Source organism: Heptranchias perlo, chromosome 37 (genome assembly GCF_035084215.1).
Source record: "Heptranchias perlo isolate sHepPer1 chromosome 37, sHepPer1.hap1, whole genome shotgun sequence".
Taxonomy (NCBI): Eukaryota; Metazoa; Chordata; class Chondrichthyes; order Hexanchiformes; family Hexanchidae; genus Heptranchias; species Heptranchias perlo.
The window spans coordinates 3,093,762-3,110,986 of record NC_090361.1 but is presented as its reverse complement, the minus strand read 5'-3'; the positions used below and the strand labels follow the sequence as shown (position 1 = coordinate 3,110,986).

General features: G+C 40.8%; 1 protein-coding gene across 1 annotated transcript in view; it reads right to left on the bottom strand.

The window, feature by feature from the left end:
• Positions 1–17,225, bottom strand: part of LOC137304234 (voltage-dependent P/Q-type calcium channel subunit alpha-1A-like) — a 503,508-nt gene that overhangs the window by 127,704 nt on the left and 358,579 nt on the right. The window contains 3 exon segments of the mRNA XM_067972791.1: positions 221–361; positions 7,797–7,957; positions 9,166–9,262. Of these exon segments, the coding sequence (XP_067828892.1) occupies positions 221–361; positions 7,797–7,957; positions 9,166–9,262 (399 nt within the window).

The window sequence follows — 17,225 nt, the reverse complement described above, 5'->3', positions numbered from 1 at the left end:
TAGCCACATCTGGATTCCCAATTAATGGCTAACATACTGGACATGCTGACCTAGACAATGAGTGTTGGCTGGCTATTTGATCATGGGGAACGTCATATTTGATCCTGATCTCACACACTTACAGTTTCTAGCAAAAGTTCACAAGGAACTAAACAGGAGACTAAAGAGTCAAAAAGAAATAAAAGACTGAAATGTAATTGTGTTTAATAATGATACAAACTCTGGCCAGCCCTCTCCGGTAGATACAGTGAAGAGAGTCAGTAAGGCCCATAGCACATTATCGTAATGAAACTCATATCGTTTCCATTCCCGCTTCTGTGCCTTAATATCACTTTCCCTCATGTAGACCAGGTACTGTCCTCTGAAACAGACAAGAACAAAGAAAAATGAAAGAAAGACTTGTATTTATATATTGTCTTAAAACATCTTAGAAAAATTTCAAAGCACTTCACATACAATAAATTACTTTGATATACAGTGACTGTTGTTACCTAGGTAAATGTGGCAGACATTTTCTGCCAGCAACTTCCCACAAACAGCAATGAGTAAATGACCAGTTAATCTGTTTTTAGTGGTGTTGGTTGAGGGAGGAATGTTGGCCAGGACACTGGAAGAACTTTCTGCTCTTCTTTAAAGACCCCATGGGACAATTTGAAGTCTGCCTGAACCAGCAGAACAGGCAGATGTGGCCTTGCCTTTAATGTCTAATCTGAAGGACTGCACCCTGAACAATGCAGAACTCTGTCAGTACTACATTGAACTGTATGCCTAGATTATGTGCTTAAGTTTTGGGGTATGGCTTGAACCCACACTCTTCTGATTCAAAGACAAGAGTGCACCAACTGAGCCAAGCTGACTTCGGATGAATGTACATGGAAAACCTCACTGGTATCCTTTTACTTGCATGAATCTTTCTTTCCCCTCTTCTGCCACTAGTTATTGCCTTTAGTTAAGAAGATAGGTGATCAGACAGCTCTCGGGCCTTTACCAGAGCAGCTTTGAAACCAATTGCTGAGAGGCACACAAGGTTGGCAGTCTTATTCAGGAAGGTTACAAGGCTATGGTGGAATCAATCAAGGCTACATTTGGGGTAGCTCTGGTAGGATTAATACTAGAGCAATAGGCTCAATTAAGATATATGTACTTAGCTGGGATTCACACTCTAGATTTCTATTCAGATTTCCTGGTCTTGGCTAAGTCATTGGAGGAAGATATCTTTGTGGCAAAACTCACTTCCAATTTCCCTCTTCTGTAGAGAAAAGGCGAGGATCAAAAACTCATGATGCAGTACACTGCTGCTCTTGAATACTGAACCTCAGCAGCAGTGCACTCAAGTGGTAGAAATTCCATCTTTTTCTTTCATCACAACCCAATAAAACAAATAGGTAACATAATGAATTACATAAACAAGTGAGCTTGAATGGACAGCGCACCCCAGAGTAAGATGGGAATACAGTGAGAACAGGGTAAGGAATATTTTGGAAAGACTAAAAAAGATTATGGAAGGTGAGGCAGCACAGCAGCTGTTCATGTGCGATCCAACGATGTAGGAAAGGAAAGGTCTGAAGTCCTGCAAAAGGAGTTTAGGAGATTTGGAAGCAAATTTAGGAGCAAGACTTCAAGGATGGTAATCTCCAGATTACTCCTCCAGCCACATGCTAGAATAGGGAAGGATTGGAAGGTTAGAGAGCTCAACATGCGGCTAAAGGCATGTGTCAGGAAGAGGAATACTATTTTGTTGGTTAACGGCACTAGTTCTTGGGAAGATAGGAACTACTCCACAAAAAAGGACTACATCTAAATAGAAAGGCAGCTAATGCACTAGCAAAATAGATAAATAGGGAAGTGAAGAGATTTAAACTAGGAAGGAAGGGGTAGGGAAAATAAAAGCAATCAGTAACAGCAAGGATAGAAAGTAGAAATAGAGGAGGTTAATACACAAATTTTAAAAATATCAAAAAGGGATAACAGGCAGAAGGAATACAGGGGGGGGAAATCAAATCAACTTAAGTAAAGACTGATAGAGGAATGAGATATTAGCTTGAACAAAGAAAATCAAAGGAAAAGGAGCAGTTACATACAAGCAAAAAATGATAAAGTGCATGTATTGTAATGCTCAAAGTGTTGGAAATAAACTGGGGGAATTGTAAGTAATTGTGTCACAGAAACTTGGCTGCAAACTGGGCAGAAGTGGAAAATAAACATATTGGGTTATAATATTTTAGGGAGGGACAGAATAGGTAAGGAGAAGTGGCAATATTGGTGAAGGAGGGAAACTTGCTGTAGAGGACCAATGTACACAAAACAGAGGCTCAGGCAGAGTCAATATGGTTAGAGATTAAAGATAAATAAGGATTGTTACATTGGTGGCTTGGTACTACAGACCCCCAAATTGTGGGTGGAAAGGCATAGGCAGATCAGGGAGATGAGTAGGAACAATATAATTATTCTAGGAGATTTTAACTACCCATTCATAAGAACATAACCACATAAGAAATAGGAGCAGGAGTAGGCCATACGGCCCCTTGAGCCTGCTCTGCCATTCACTAAGATCGTGGCTGATCTTCGAATTCAACTCTACTTTCCCGCCCGATCCCCATATCCTTTAATTTCCCTAGAGTCCAAAAATCTATCAATCTCAGTCTTAAATATACTCAATGATTGAGCATCCACAGCCCTCTGGGGTAGAGAATTCCAAAGATTCACAACCCTTTGAGTGAAGAAATTCCTCCTCATCTCAGTCTTAAATGGCCGACCCCTTATCCTGAGGTTATGCCCCCTAGTTCTAGACTCTCCAGCCAAGGGAAACAGCCTCTCAGCATCTATCCTGTCAAGCCCTCTCAGAATCTTATATGTTTCAATGAGATCACCTCTCATTCTTCTAAACTTCATAGAGTATAGGCCCATTCTACTCAATCTCTCCTCACAGGACAACCCTCTCATCCCAGGAATCAATCCAGTGAACATTTGTTGCACCGCCTCTAAGGCAAGTGTATCCTTCCTTAGGTCAGGAGACCAAAACTGTACACAGTACTCCAGGTGTGGTCTCACAAAGCCCTGTACAATTGCAGCAAGACTTCCTTACTCTTGTACTCCAACCCCCTTGCAATAAAGGCCAACATATCATTTGCCTTCCTAATTGTTGCTGTACCTGCATGTTAACTTTCTGCATTTCGTGTACAAGGACACCCAAATCCCTTTGAACACCAACATTTAATAGTTTCTCACCATTTAAAAATATTCTGTTTTTCTATTCTTCCTACCAAAGTGAATAACCTCACATTTCCCCACATTATACTCCATCTGCCACCTTCGTGCCCACTCTCTTAACCTGTCTATATCCCTTTGCAGACTCTTTGGGCTTGATTTTCAAATGAAAATCTGGGTGCGTTGGGGGTGAGGGGGCAACACAAATCGGTAAAATCCAGAGCGGGTAAGGAACCCGGCTCCAACCCACCGACTTTCGCGTCTCACATAGCATCTGTGTTCGCTCGCGGTTCTGGAATCCGGAAGTCCCGCCGGCAATTAAAGCCAGCAGGATAATATTTAAAGAAGCAAATGTACCTCATTGAAGTACTTAAGGTACTTTATTTATTACATAGTAGGTAGTTGCAACGATTTTCAACTTATCTGGGCGGCTTTCCCACGGCTTCCGATTCGCGCCTGGTGAAAACTGGCGTGAAGGGCGGGATCAGACAAAAATAAACTAAATAAAATAACATCTCACAAAGTTAAAAAAATAAATAAACCCTACCTTTCAAACGATGTCACCTGCACAACCCTGCTCTGATGTCCGATGTCTCACCCCCCCGATTTCTCCGCCGCCTCCAACGATGTCCTATGTCCCACCCTCCGATCTTTGTCCCACCCCCAACTCTCTGTTCCAGCGCCCGATGACGTCTCTCTCGCTCTCTTTCACCCTCCCCCCCCCCCCACCTCGGCGTTGCAGCTCCTGTTGGCAGCCAGCCTGTCAATCAGGCTGGCTGCCGGGTGCAAAACCCGGGAACAAGATTAATGAGCATCAATTACTTCGCGATTGTGTGGGGGAAAGGTAAGTTTTTTAAAATTCGGGTTTGCCGCAGGCCCATTGCCTCCCCCCCACCGCTGCCATCCCGCCATAGTTTTAAAATTGAGCCCTTTGTGTCTTCCTCACAGCTTAGTTTCCCACCTAGCTTTGTATCGTCAGCAAATTTGGATACATTACACTCGGTCCCTTCATCTACGTCACTAATATAGATTGGAAATAGCTGAGGCCCAAGCACTGATCCTTGCGGCACCCTACTAGTTACAGCCTGTCAACCTGAGAATGTTTATTCCTAATCCCTGTTTTCTGTCCGTTAACCAATCCTCTATCCATGCTAATATATTACCCCCAACCCCATGAGCCCTTATCTTGTGTAACAACCTTTTGTGCGGCACCTTATCGAATGCCTTTTGAAAATCCAAATATACTAGATCCACTGGTTCCCTTTTATCAACTTTGCTAGTTACGTCTTTAAAAAACTCCAGTAGATTTGTCAAACACAATTTCCCTTTCACAAAACCATGTTGACTCTGCCTAATCATATTATGATTTTCTAAATGCCCCATTGCCACGTCCCTAATAACAGATTCCAGCATTTTCTCGACTCCTGATGTCAGACTAACTGGCCTGTAGTTCCCTGTTTTCTCTCTCCCTCCTTTCTTGACTAGCGGTGTTACATTTACTACCTTCCAAACCACTGGGACCGTTCTAGAATCTAGGGAATTTTGGAAGATCACAACCAATGCATCCATTATCTCTGCTGCCATCTCTTTTAGAACCTTAGGATATAGGCCATCAGGACCAGGGGATTTGTCGGCTTTTAGTCCCATTAATTTCTCCAGTACTTTTTCTTTACTAATATTAACTACTTTAAGTTCCTCACTCTCATTAGGCCCTCGGTTCCCCACTATTTCTGGTATTTTTTTGTGTCTTCTAATGTGAAGACATATATAAAATATTTGTTTAACGTCTCTGCCATTTCCTTATTCCCCATTATAATTTCTCGTTTCTCAGCCTCTAAGGGATGCACATTTACTTTCGCTACTCTCTTCCTTTTTACCTACTTGTAGAAGATCTTACAATCTGTTTTTATATTTCTTGCTAGTTTACTCTCATATTCTATTTTCTCCCTCTTTCCCAATTCTCAGGCTTACTACTCTTCTTAGCAACATTATAAGCCTCTTCTTTTAATCTAATACTATCCTTAACTTCTTTAGTTAGCCACGGATGGATCACTTTTCCTGTGAGGTTTTTATTCCTCAAAGGCATGTATAGTCGTTGAGAATTATGAAATATTTCTTTAAATGTTTGCCATTGCTTATCTACCGTCATATCTTTTAATCTAATTTCCCAATCAACTGTAGCCAACTTGCCCCTCATACCTATGTAATTGACTTTGTTTAAGTTTAAGACTCTAGTTTCGGACTTAAGTACGTCACTCTCGAACTCAATATAAAATTCTATCATATTATGATCACTCTGCCCCAGAGGATCCCTTACTATGAGATTACTAATTAACCCTGTCTCCTTACACAAGACAAGATCTAAAATGGCCTGTTCCCTGGTTGGTTCCACGATGTATTGTTCTAGGAAACTGTCTCAAATGCATTCCATGAATTCGTCCTCCAAACTACTTTTGCCAATTTGATTTGCCCAGTCTGTATGAAGATTAAAGTCCCCCACGATTATTACATTACCTTTGTTACAAGCTCCTCTTAGTTCTTGATTAATACTCTGTCCAACAGTATAACTACTGTTAGGGGGCCTATAAACTACTCCCGCCAGTGTTTTCTGCCCCTTATTATTTCTTATCTCCACCCACACTGATTCTATTTCCTGATCTTCTGAGCCAAGATTCTTTCTCATTACTGCCCTTATGTCATCCTCTATTATCAGGGCTAACCCCCTTCTTTTCCATTTTGTCGGTTTTTTCAAAACGTCAAGTAGCCTGGAATATTTAGTTCCCAACCTTGGCCACCTTGCAACCACTTCTCAGTAATAGCTACTAGATCAAACCCATTTATCTCTATTTGTGCCATTAATTCATCTATCTTGTTACACTGCTTCGTGCACTGAGATAAAGTGCTTTTAATTTTAACATTTTACTATTTTTCCCTGATTTGACCTTGTTCACTGATGCACTATTACCATTAAACTCTCTGTCCCTTCCTGACACACTCTGCTTATCTTTATCCAAATTGCTACACTGCTCTATGGCCTTGACTTTTCTCTTTAGATTTATAAATTTACCCTTACATGAACCCTCCCCTCCCCCCCACCCCCGCTTTTTAGTTTAAAGCCCTATCTACCGCCCCAGTTATTCGATTCACCATGACACTGGTCCCAGTGCCTAACGGAACAGCTCCCTCTTTTCCCAGTACTGGCGCCAGTGCCCCATGATTCAAAACCCCTGTCTCACTGATTGGGACAGGGAGAAAGTAAACAAAGTAAAGGGAATGGAATTCTTAAAATGTGTGCAGGACTCCCTCTTCAAGCAATATGTCCACATGCCTACAAGGTGAGTCGTGTTGCTAGATCTAGTTATAAGTAACAAGATAGATCAGATAGATGAGTTAAATAGGGGTGAGCATGGCAGGAGTAGTGACTTTAATATAAGATTTAAGGTCCAAATAAAAAGGGGAAAGGTTAGTACAAAAGCAAAAGTACCAGATTGGAACAGGGCAGATTTTAGAAAGATGAGGCGTGAGCTAGCTGATGTGAGGTGGAAGGAGAAATTAGCACACAGGACTGTAGCTCAACAATGGGATGTTTTTAAAAAGATTGCAAAGCTGCAGAATAAATATATACCATTTAAGAGAAGACTACTTCAAGTCTTAGTATTGCATGGATAAATAAAGAGGTTTGAAACAAACTAAAATTGAAGCGGGCCAATAGATATTATGAAAGAGAGAATACAAGAAAATAAGGAAACAGGTTAAGAGCGGGATAAGGAATGCAAAGAGGGAGTATGAGGAGAGAATCTCAAAAAATATTAAAAGAAAAGTATTCTACAAATATATCAGGAAAGGGAGGATTGTTGAACATGAGGTTGCATCCTTGAGAGCAGAGGATAGTGAGTTAGTCGGGGATAAACGGAAATTGGCAGGGATACTTAACAAGTAGCAACTGTTTATAAAAGAGATAGATAATCAGGAGGAGGTAAAGAAAGAACAAACAAACTTGCATTTATATAGCGCCTTTCAAAACCCCAGGACGTGTCAAAACATTTCATAGCCAACCAATTACTTTTAACGTGTAATCACTGTTGTAATGTAGGGAAATGCGGCAGCCAATTTGCACACAGCAAAGTCTTAATTCATCTTGAAATATTTTACAAGACCACGAGGCCAAAGCAAGCCTCCCCCAAGGCTAACCATTTAAAATTTAATTGCCCAAATATCTAAGTCACTATAAATTCTGATTCTTGGTGTGTGTTGTACTTTGTTTATATTTCGTTACTTCTCTTATCTCCCTACTTTACATATTATACCCTACTCATGAGGGGCAATGGGCAGGTCACCTGAATTGAGGCCTCTATAGCTTCCTCAAAGGTGCACAGCAGCAATTCGGTGTACGTTTTGCTAATTCTCCCTTTTTTAGAATCTTCTTGACACATTTAACACACGTTCAGCCTTCACTGCGCTGCTAATTAGGGATAAGACATTGCATTCCCAGCACTCTGCAGCATGATATATTTGTGCTTTAATGCTCTACACCAATAACCATAACTTTTTAAGGGAAAGAATTTGTCTGTTGATTGCTAGCTGTGTACCTGCAATCCCGCTCAAACTCTTTGGATTCGTCAGTACAGTAGAAAAATCTGCCCTTAAATAGCTGCACAGCGACTACAGCAAAAATAAACATGAAGAGCATGTAAACGATCAGGATGTTGAGAACATTCTTCAAGGAGTTTACCACACAATCGAAGACAGCCTAGAAAGAGAGAGTAACAAAATGAGTGAGCCAGAAAAAACTGCAAAATTTGTCAAAACTGACCAGAACTTACCAAATAGAAAGACAAAGCATTAAACGGGCAACGGAAAAATCTTTTTGAATCCATCAAAGGCTGTCACTTCAAACTTTAATCAGAGGAAATTAATTAGAAAATGGAACAAAATATACCAGTGAGGATCTCCCCTGTTGGTTTTGTGGGTAAATGCATCTTATGATTTGGCGCTGTAACAACGTGCCACAATAAGGCAGTGCTCCAACACATAATAATGTTGTGGAGATGCCGGTGATGGACTGGGGTTGACAATTGTAAACAATTTTACAACACCAAGTTATAGTCCAGCAATTTTATTTTAAATTCACAAGCTTTCGGAAATCTTGAAACATTTGCCTGAGGAAGGAGAAAATCTCCGAAAGCTTGTGAATTTAAAATAAAATTGCTGGACTATAACTTGGTGTTGTAAAATTGTTTACATAATAATGTGACATGTTCCCTAGCACGTTATAATGAGGTGCACACAGTAACACATTACGAAGTGCATGGAATAATATGTTACAATGAGCCTTGTCCCGTAATGTCATAATGAAGGATGTGCTATTGCATTAAAACAAGGTATCTGCTGTTTATAACACATTACAACAGATGCACGCTCTAACAGGTTAAAACAGATGTGGAGATGCCGGTGATGGACTGGGGTTGACAATTGTAAACAATTTTACAACACCAAGTTATAGTCCAGCAATTTTATTTTAAATTCACAAGCTTTCGGAGGCTTCCCCCTTCGTCAGGTGCTCCTTCAAACAGATAATAATGGTCCATGCCCTCTAACAGGTTATGGTAGGGTGTGCCCACGAACAGGTTATAATGAGGTGCACATTCTAACAAGTTATAATGCAAGTGTGCTGCAGTGAATAGTCTACAGCTGAGCGAGGGAAGGATTGCTTGGGTCATTGTGTGTAACCACATCCTAAATATGTTTATAAAGATTTCCTGTCAGCTTTTGTTTTTTTGATACGTTTGCGATTCCACTAGAAATACCAATCAAAGAAGTCCTCTGGACACATTTATAATGCCACTACACAGTCATTCTTTCCCGTTTCTAACAGAATTCTGGAACCCTGTCTTAGTATCCCTACAACGGAGAAGATCTGGAACTGAAAGCAGTCTAATCAAAGCATATCTTCATTACCTTGAGTTTAGGCAGGCGTTTGATGGTTTTAAGGGGTCGTAGCACTCGAAGCACTCTCAGAGATTTGATGGTATTCAGATCTTTCCCTTTGCTCCCACTGACAATAAAATAATACAAAATTAGGAATGAGCACTTCATTGAATAACACTAACAGTAAGACAGATTTTTGTGGCTGATTACATAGAATTGTTCCTTTTTTATATATCTTAAAACCTCACCTTATTTCAGGAATGTCACACTAATGCAAAACTTCACTCATTTTTTTTGGAGTAAATGTATTCACCTGGAATGGAGGAGACTCTACAAACAGCGGCTCTCTATAGCCATTTTGCAATTGTGTTTCACACTATTTTCACAGCCGAGTGTTGTTTTATTTTTAAACTGTCTTCTCTATTATTTTCATTGTATTTCACTGCAGAAATATCTCTGCAGTCAGTGGTATTGGAATGCTCACTGCATTATCTACCTAAGGAAAGCAGGCAGCTTTTGATGTTTAAACTGCTTGAAGAATAGGCTCTATCAGGAATAAGCCGTTGCTTTGTCAGCCGCTCAGACAATGCATTCTTCCGTTTAATAAAAGCACTACTAAACATATTTCTCAAACCATTCAGACTGAAAGCTGTTTGATCTGAATAATTAATTACTCATTAATAATGACAAAATGCAATAATTTAACCAATACAAAGTGTAAATATCTTATCCCAATCACTGAACCCATTCTGCAGCTATGTTCCATACACGAGTAATCCATTTTTTGTAAGTAGTATCCCATGGTGAAAAATTATGTTGCAGTGTTTAAATCTGTATGTTTAAAGCCTGAATGTTTCAATTATATCTTACAGCACATCAACCTGGTAGCAAAATTTGTGAGACAGTGTGACATTTTTGTACATCTAAAACCAACCATCCTGTGGCTTTTTAGGGTGAAATTGGCAACTTGGTGCTGAATTATTAGTTGCTTTGTGCTAAACGACCATACCCATTAGGACCTGGATTGAAACTGTCCAATCTCATTTCGTATAGGATCCTTTCCGCCAGCAGACTGAGGAAATGTTTGTCCCATCAGTCTGGGCTGGATTTGTACCCAAACATTAGAAGTCTAACCTGTGTGAACTCCTTCATTTAGGAAAAAATATAATTTATACATGAATTTTTGAAGAATTAACAAGGTCTAACTTCAGCTTAAAATATTGACTGATACAGGGTTTGATAAGCTGGAGGTTGGCTGTATGACCTGGCACTAACTGTATAACCAGGTTAGCCTGGTGAACTCCCATCCTTGCACTTGATAGCTGATACATTTCATTTCAGTTACAGCCCTGCAGCTCAGGAAGTGCTGGCAGCAATCTTATACAACCAGCTTTTACTATCCTCATGACAGAAGCCTCAGGATCTCCTGAATTATTCCTGTCCCAGAGTATCTACAGAGTACCCACGAAGGATTAAACAGTACTGCTCACTTACAAGGCCTCATCAATCAGTGTCAAATTCGGGTCACCACTTTTTTCCAGGTCTAAGAGGTGGATCATGGCTTGAGTTCTGATGTTTTCCTTATGACGAAATTCTTTCAATAATTAACACCTTTTCATTATAAGATAAAAATGGACGCAAATTGACGCAATTATTTGGGCTTTTGAACTTAGCCACAGACTCCCTCCGAAGTGAGAAAGGGAGTAGGTATAATTTTAATGCACTTCATACCTATTTCTCTTGGAGAATTTCAATGGGCTTTTGGTGTTCAGATTTCATGTTTGAAATTTGAGACTGTGCGGTAAACTGAATTACAGACATAGCTGCGATCAATGTAAGCCACTGAAGGGACTCGCCCTCCCTCACACTTCACAGAACTAGTTTATTAAACCTAGGGCTTCTGCTAAATCATAAATTGTGAGATGCTTTTTGGTATATTTGTCAAATATTTACTGATTACACAAAGGATGTGTAACCCATAAGATGGCGACTGTAGAACTTCTTGCAGACTACTTGCTGCACATAGGAGTTCATGAACAGCTGAATAAACACAAAATAACAAGTGTATACAATATAGTGCTTCATGTAACATAATTGCTCAAATTCAGTTTCAGCAGAAAGGCACAGTATCTTGCTAACCACAAGTAGTAGGGGCGACTGACACTGAACTCAGCACTAATTCATTCACATTGTATGAGATTTGTACCTTTGATCCAATCCAAGAAAAGATGAGGTTAGGGCAAAGTTCTGCAAGAGGGCCTGGGTTCCAATAGAGTTCTTGGCATTTTAAAATACACTCACATATGTGTGAAAAAGTTCTTGTTAGTGCCTCTACGAAACAGGTCAGATCATTAATGAGAAAACAAAGAACAGATCTACCAGTGAATAATATATTTTTTAAACGTTGCGATTGAAAACTACTCAAAATTATTGGGTGACTGTCCCGGAAATTAGACTGGCCGGTTCAAAACTGGCTGTGTGATCACCGTAAAGTTATTAAAGTGGTTTTTTAAAAAATCAGCTGTGATACCCCAGCACAGTCTGAGTCAATGACGTCAGTACCTTGTACCCAGCAGAACTGCAACACAATCACTTATCAAAAAGCACATATGTACATATATAAGTAGATATAAAATCGAGAGTGAGAGAAGCAGAGATACACAGAGAGGAATAGAACACAATGCAAATTTGCTGACAGTATCATGAAGAGAAAGAGCAGATATATTACCCCATAAGGCTCCTGATCCAGCAAGTCAAGAAAGACGAGAAAAGGGTCAGTGTAAAAAAAGGACAAAAAAGCTTGAACACATACTGCATGTACAGAGGTGAATGAGACTAAGAAAACAGAAGGCACAGTTATAAAAACCTGAAGGACCATTACAGACAATGCAGTAAATAGGGAAACAGGACACAGGAGACGCAAAGCACAGACCCCAGCAGTCATGTCAGTCATGCTACATTAAAGAACTCATTCAGGAAATAGCCTCATTTAGAGTGCAGTTTTCTTTGACCTTGGATAGGAAAATTCAAGAGAACTGAGCATCGCAATTAAAAGCTCACATCCACGCTAACGTGGTTACCTTAAAAAAATATTTAAACATGAGGTCACTCTCCACCAGTCTGTGTTCACATCACACCTGTGACCAATTACAAGCTGTAAAAGACTTAAAATTATTCACTACTAAAAATGCCATTTGGTATCACTCCCACAGCACAGTTCCTATTAGGTGTTGCCCAGTGCCGTAACCATGCTGGGGCAGTGTAGGTTATAGCACGTGGTGTGACAATGCAGCACACAGCCTAGCTATTTAATTCCACTGATCTTGTCAGATTTAATGCTTAAATAAGAAATCGGTTTAATTAAATTTTCTGTATCTAACTTAGATGTGACATGGACACACAAAGAACACACACTGGTGCCGCAGCAGTGGAGAATGAAGCCATTTTTATAACACTCGTACTGTGAAACAGTATTTCCACACAAGCGGTGTCACCGTGGAATAGTGATGTAATCTAGTTATTAAAACACAAAAGCTTACAAATTCATTTCTTCAAGTAAAACACAAAACAGGAGTGTTATAAACAAAATACTGACTGACATCCATGTTGTATTTTAATTACCTCTTGGGAGTCTAACTAAAACTCATCAAAGAAGCAACAGTTTTGTCATAATCATTAATATATAAAACACGGATGCCTGTTCAGTATCTTCTTTTTCTTGTTTCCCTCTTCTGATATTCCCCTATGTAGCTTCTTGCTACCATGCAACCCTCCCTACAAAACTCCAGGTAGATGCCTGGTTTCCATGGCTTCTGAGGTAGTGCCTGTCTATGGATAAAGCATGACATTTTGGCTTGAAAGGAAGCTAAGCCTCAGAAAAGTGGCTTTAATCCTTTTGTCCCATTCCTCATCTTTCCTCTGCTGTTTTGTATTCCTCCAACCTGAACACACTGTGCTCATTTATTTATCTCCCCCTCACATTCTTAACTGGGTGGGGTGGGGGGAAGCTACCAGAACAGATTATTTTCTTACTGAAAACAGAGACTCATGGAATTTTGGGTGAAGTTTGACTCATAGAAAAATGCACCATGGTAACCTGCACAAGTGAGCACAGAGGAATAAGAAACAACAGAAACACAGTCAAAACTATTAAATGGAGATTGAATTGCTGGAGGAATTCTCTCATGTTTCAAAAGTACGACAAAACTTAATTTCGTTTGCCCTCAAATTATTTTTTTCTTAAGTTAACCTCCCCCCAAGTGCAAGAAAAGCAGACCGTGTCAGTTCATGTCCTATCCACAGATCAGCCAGTAAAAGGGAGCCTCTCATACTGTTCGAACATCACATCTACTGGTTGGGAAGGACTGAAGAGAATGCCACAATTATTGGTTAGTGGGTTATAATATATACTGTGTATCGAATGGCTTAATATATATTGCACAAATGATGCATCAAAATAAACTTTGCTGCCCCAATGTGAAGCATCAAAGTAATACCATGCTACTCCAAACAGATTAAAATAAAAATTTAAGTTTTAAGAAGAATTTGCTGCTCCCCTCTCCAGAACATGCCATGTTGGGGTACAGTTCCAGAAGCACCAGTAGTACTCTGATACTTCACCCAAATGGCCATTCTTCAGGTGCGATGGTCAGTGTTGACTGTGAAGGGAATAACCACTCAGTCTGACCCCATCATCATCCAATGCACAGATTTCAGCAGGAGTTAGTGGACAGTGAGTAGCTAATATTGTTTAGTCCAAGAGTATACAGGCTAATTCTAGCAGCCTTATTGCCACCCTAGCTGATATGAGCTAACCGAGCACACATCAGGGATTAAATCTCAGAGCTTCCTGGTCTGTATAACACAGTGTCACAATGAGCATTGCATTTATCATTGGGAAGCCAAAGACAGTATATGTTACATAAAATATTAGTTACCAGGCAGTGAGTCTGTAACCTAATCTCAGGGTTCATATTACATTCATCATTGTCTAAGGACAAGATTTCATCTGAAGCCTGAGTTTAAGTTACAGTTTTCTCCCACGTACCTTTTACTCTTTCATCTCTCAGAACCCATAACCAGAGAGGGCTAAAATCAGTGCCTTACCCACTGCACCACCACAGAACTACTGAAGGAATCATTCATTTATTTAATTGCTGATTGCTTGGTTCATTAAATTCTCTAATCTCAGTCATGAGAGACTAAAGAAAAGCAGTCAACATGCTAAACTGCCATTTCTGCTACTGTTCCGTGCCTGATCGCTTCATTAGAACAAACAACTGCTGCCCTCTGATATGATGAAACTGAAACTGTTAATTGCTGATGTACACATAGCAGTTATCATACAAACCAGAAGTATCAATTGTAATTCAGGGTGATAGTCTTCACCTCCCCCATCCCAATTTTCTCTCTTCTCCTGAGAGCACTGACTGCTTTCTGGGGTATGGTTCCACAGGCTGGTTGCTCTCTGATACCTCACCCAATGGCGATGCTTCATGTATAAACCCAGATGATGAGTGTTGGCAGGAGAGTTAAACATGGAGCGAGGGATATGCATCACAGTTGAGCCCAATCCTGTCCTTCCTCAACATCCACATGAAATTTCCATTTGGAGTCACTGGATAGTGATCAGGAGTGGGAGCCCAGGCTAATTTTCACCTTCTTACAATGCCACTTTGTTATGAGTTTTGTTGCCAAGTGTGCCCCATTGTTTGGGAGGATAAATGCACCTCCCAGTCGAGTACTGAAGTATACAGCCCAGGGAGGCTCAATATTCCACCCTCGTCTCTGTTGTTAACCAATTTAAGGTGCGGATGCAATAGAGGCACCACAGCTGGCTTCCCTGCTCCTAGGCTGGGGTGGGGGGTAGAAATCAGCCAGTAATAAATTCCTGATTCCTATCCTCCTGCTGGAAAGTGTGCCATGTGTGAACATCGGGTGAAGAGAGGATCGGGCTCAGCTGTAATGCACCCATAGTCAACAATCACTGTCTAGGCTCACGCACGATGGGTGGCCACTTGACCCAGTACCAAAAGATGATCAGTGCCCATGGAACCGTGCGCTGGCACCAGGCAGCGCCTTCGGGAAAGAGGAGAAAATTAGAAAGTGTAAAAAAGAATTTTGTTGTACAAAAATGAGCTTTTCAAAGTCCTGCACACAAGAACACATTGTATAAAGTGGACACATGATGGGGAATGATGGGCTGACACTGAAAAGGAAGGGGGAAAATCACTACACATAAGAAAAAAATTCTACTTAGCAATCTGAACTTTGTACTAATACATGCTCCAGAAATTACAAACCCAACTGATGCTTGCGCTGGATGCACTTCTTGGGAGAGGGGAATGACAGATATCGTGAGAATGTGGGTTGATGGGGATAAATGTAAGGAATCTTACAACACCAGGTTATAGTCCAACAGTTTTATTTGAAAATCACAAGCTTTCGGAGCTCACCTCCTTCGTCAGGTGAGTGAGTGAAGGGTGACGAAGGAGGTAAGCTCTGAAAGCTTGTGATTTTCAAATAAAACTGTTGGACTATAACCTGGTGTTGTAAGATTCCTTACATTTGTCCACCCCAGTCCATCACCGGCATCTCCACATCATGGTTGATAGGGATGTAAGTGGGGTTGTAGGGTTGGTGGGATGGGATAGTAGAAGGGTTGGTTTACAGGTGGGGTTGATGGGTGGGTGGGGTGGGGCAGCAGGAAGGGTTGGCTGCAGGTGGGGCTGGTGGGTTGCGATATGTCAAAAAGTCCTTAAGCAAATGAACCAAATGTGACATCAGAAAACATGATTGTAACAGAGGTTCTCTGATGTCACTCGAAACCTCCACATTGTGCATCCTCCATATAACACTACAAAACTGAATTACACAAGGCATGATTACCTACAGTACAATAAAAAAATTAGATTTAAAACCAAAAATCACACCTGCATATACAGTCCAAATATCAAGTTTAAATCTCTTAATTAAAGAGCAGGGGTGTTAGCACACCAACTACATGACACTTTAATTAGAATATTGTTCCAAGAACCAAGAAAATCATGCATTACAGAGAGTGCTCACCAGTCAGAACCAGGGAGAACAGCACTGAACATTACTCCAGTCTTTTACCCCTAGATCACTTGGAGTGATCTTTTCTGTGACTGTCATTGCTACATTCTGCAGTCAGACACTATTAACATCAGGTCCAACTCTTGTTTGGCACCATGCCCTCTACACCCCTCAGCCTCTTAACTCTGTGCATTCTGGGTAGGTAGTAAGTTTGCAATTAGGTGATTCAGTGTCAGACAAGTAACAGAAACTGTGAGGGTTATGGAGTGCACACAGCCTGCACTGTCCACATTTATATTCATTGATTAATTATGAATAAAGGTAGAAAAAGGTGTCTGATGATGCTACATGTACAGAACTTTAGTGTGAACAGTTATAGTGTTATACAGTGATTGGACAGAAAAGGTTGGGTGTGGCGCCATTTATATTCTTATACCCCAATTTTATTTTATTTTCACCCTACCTCTCCTGACGGCATTGAATTTTGCCAGGGTAACATTTTGAAGGTGCCTGTGACCCTCTGGTACCTCACCCAAGTGGCCAATGTGTGAGGCTTAACGGTGAGAGTCAACTGGAAAGTTGACCATGGAACAGTATCACAGCTGAGTCAATCCAGTCCTCACCCCATGTCTCCACACATGGACTTTCCAACAGGGGTCATTAGATAGTGATCAGAAGGCTGATTTTTCACTTGGCTCAGATCAGCTAACTCAATACAGCCCAGGAGTTGAATCCGGGAATTTCCTGGTTTAGATAGTATAGAACCACACCATGCTATCAGGGAAGCTACAGGTCAGCATTTATTAAGGAACCTGGCAACTGCACCCAGCAGCACAGCTCGTTACTGGGCTGGGGTGCTGTTACATGGCACATTAGGCCACAGGCTTTGCAATTTCCTGTTGGGTTCCCGAATTTAGTTGGGATGTCTGGGTGCAGACATTGGACAGAGAGGAGGTGCTCCCCCTTCCACCCCAGGGAGAACAGCATCCTGCCATGCTCTCCAATGGCTCTAGTAGTTGGTTATACACTTGCAC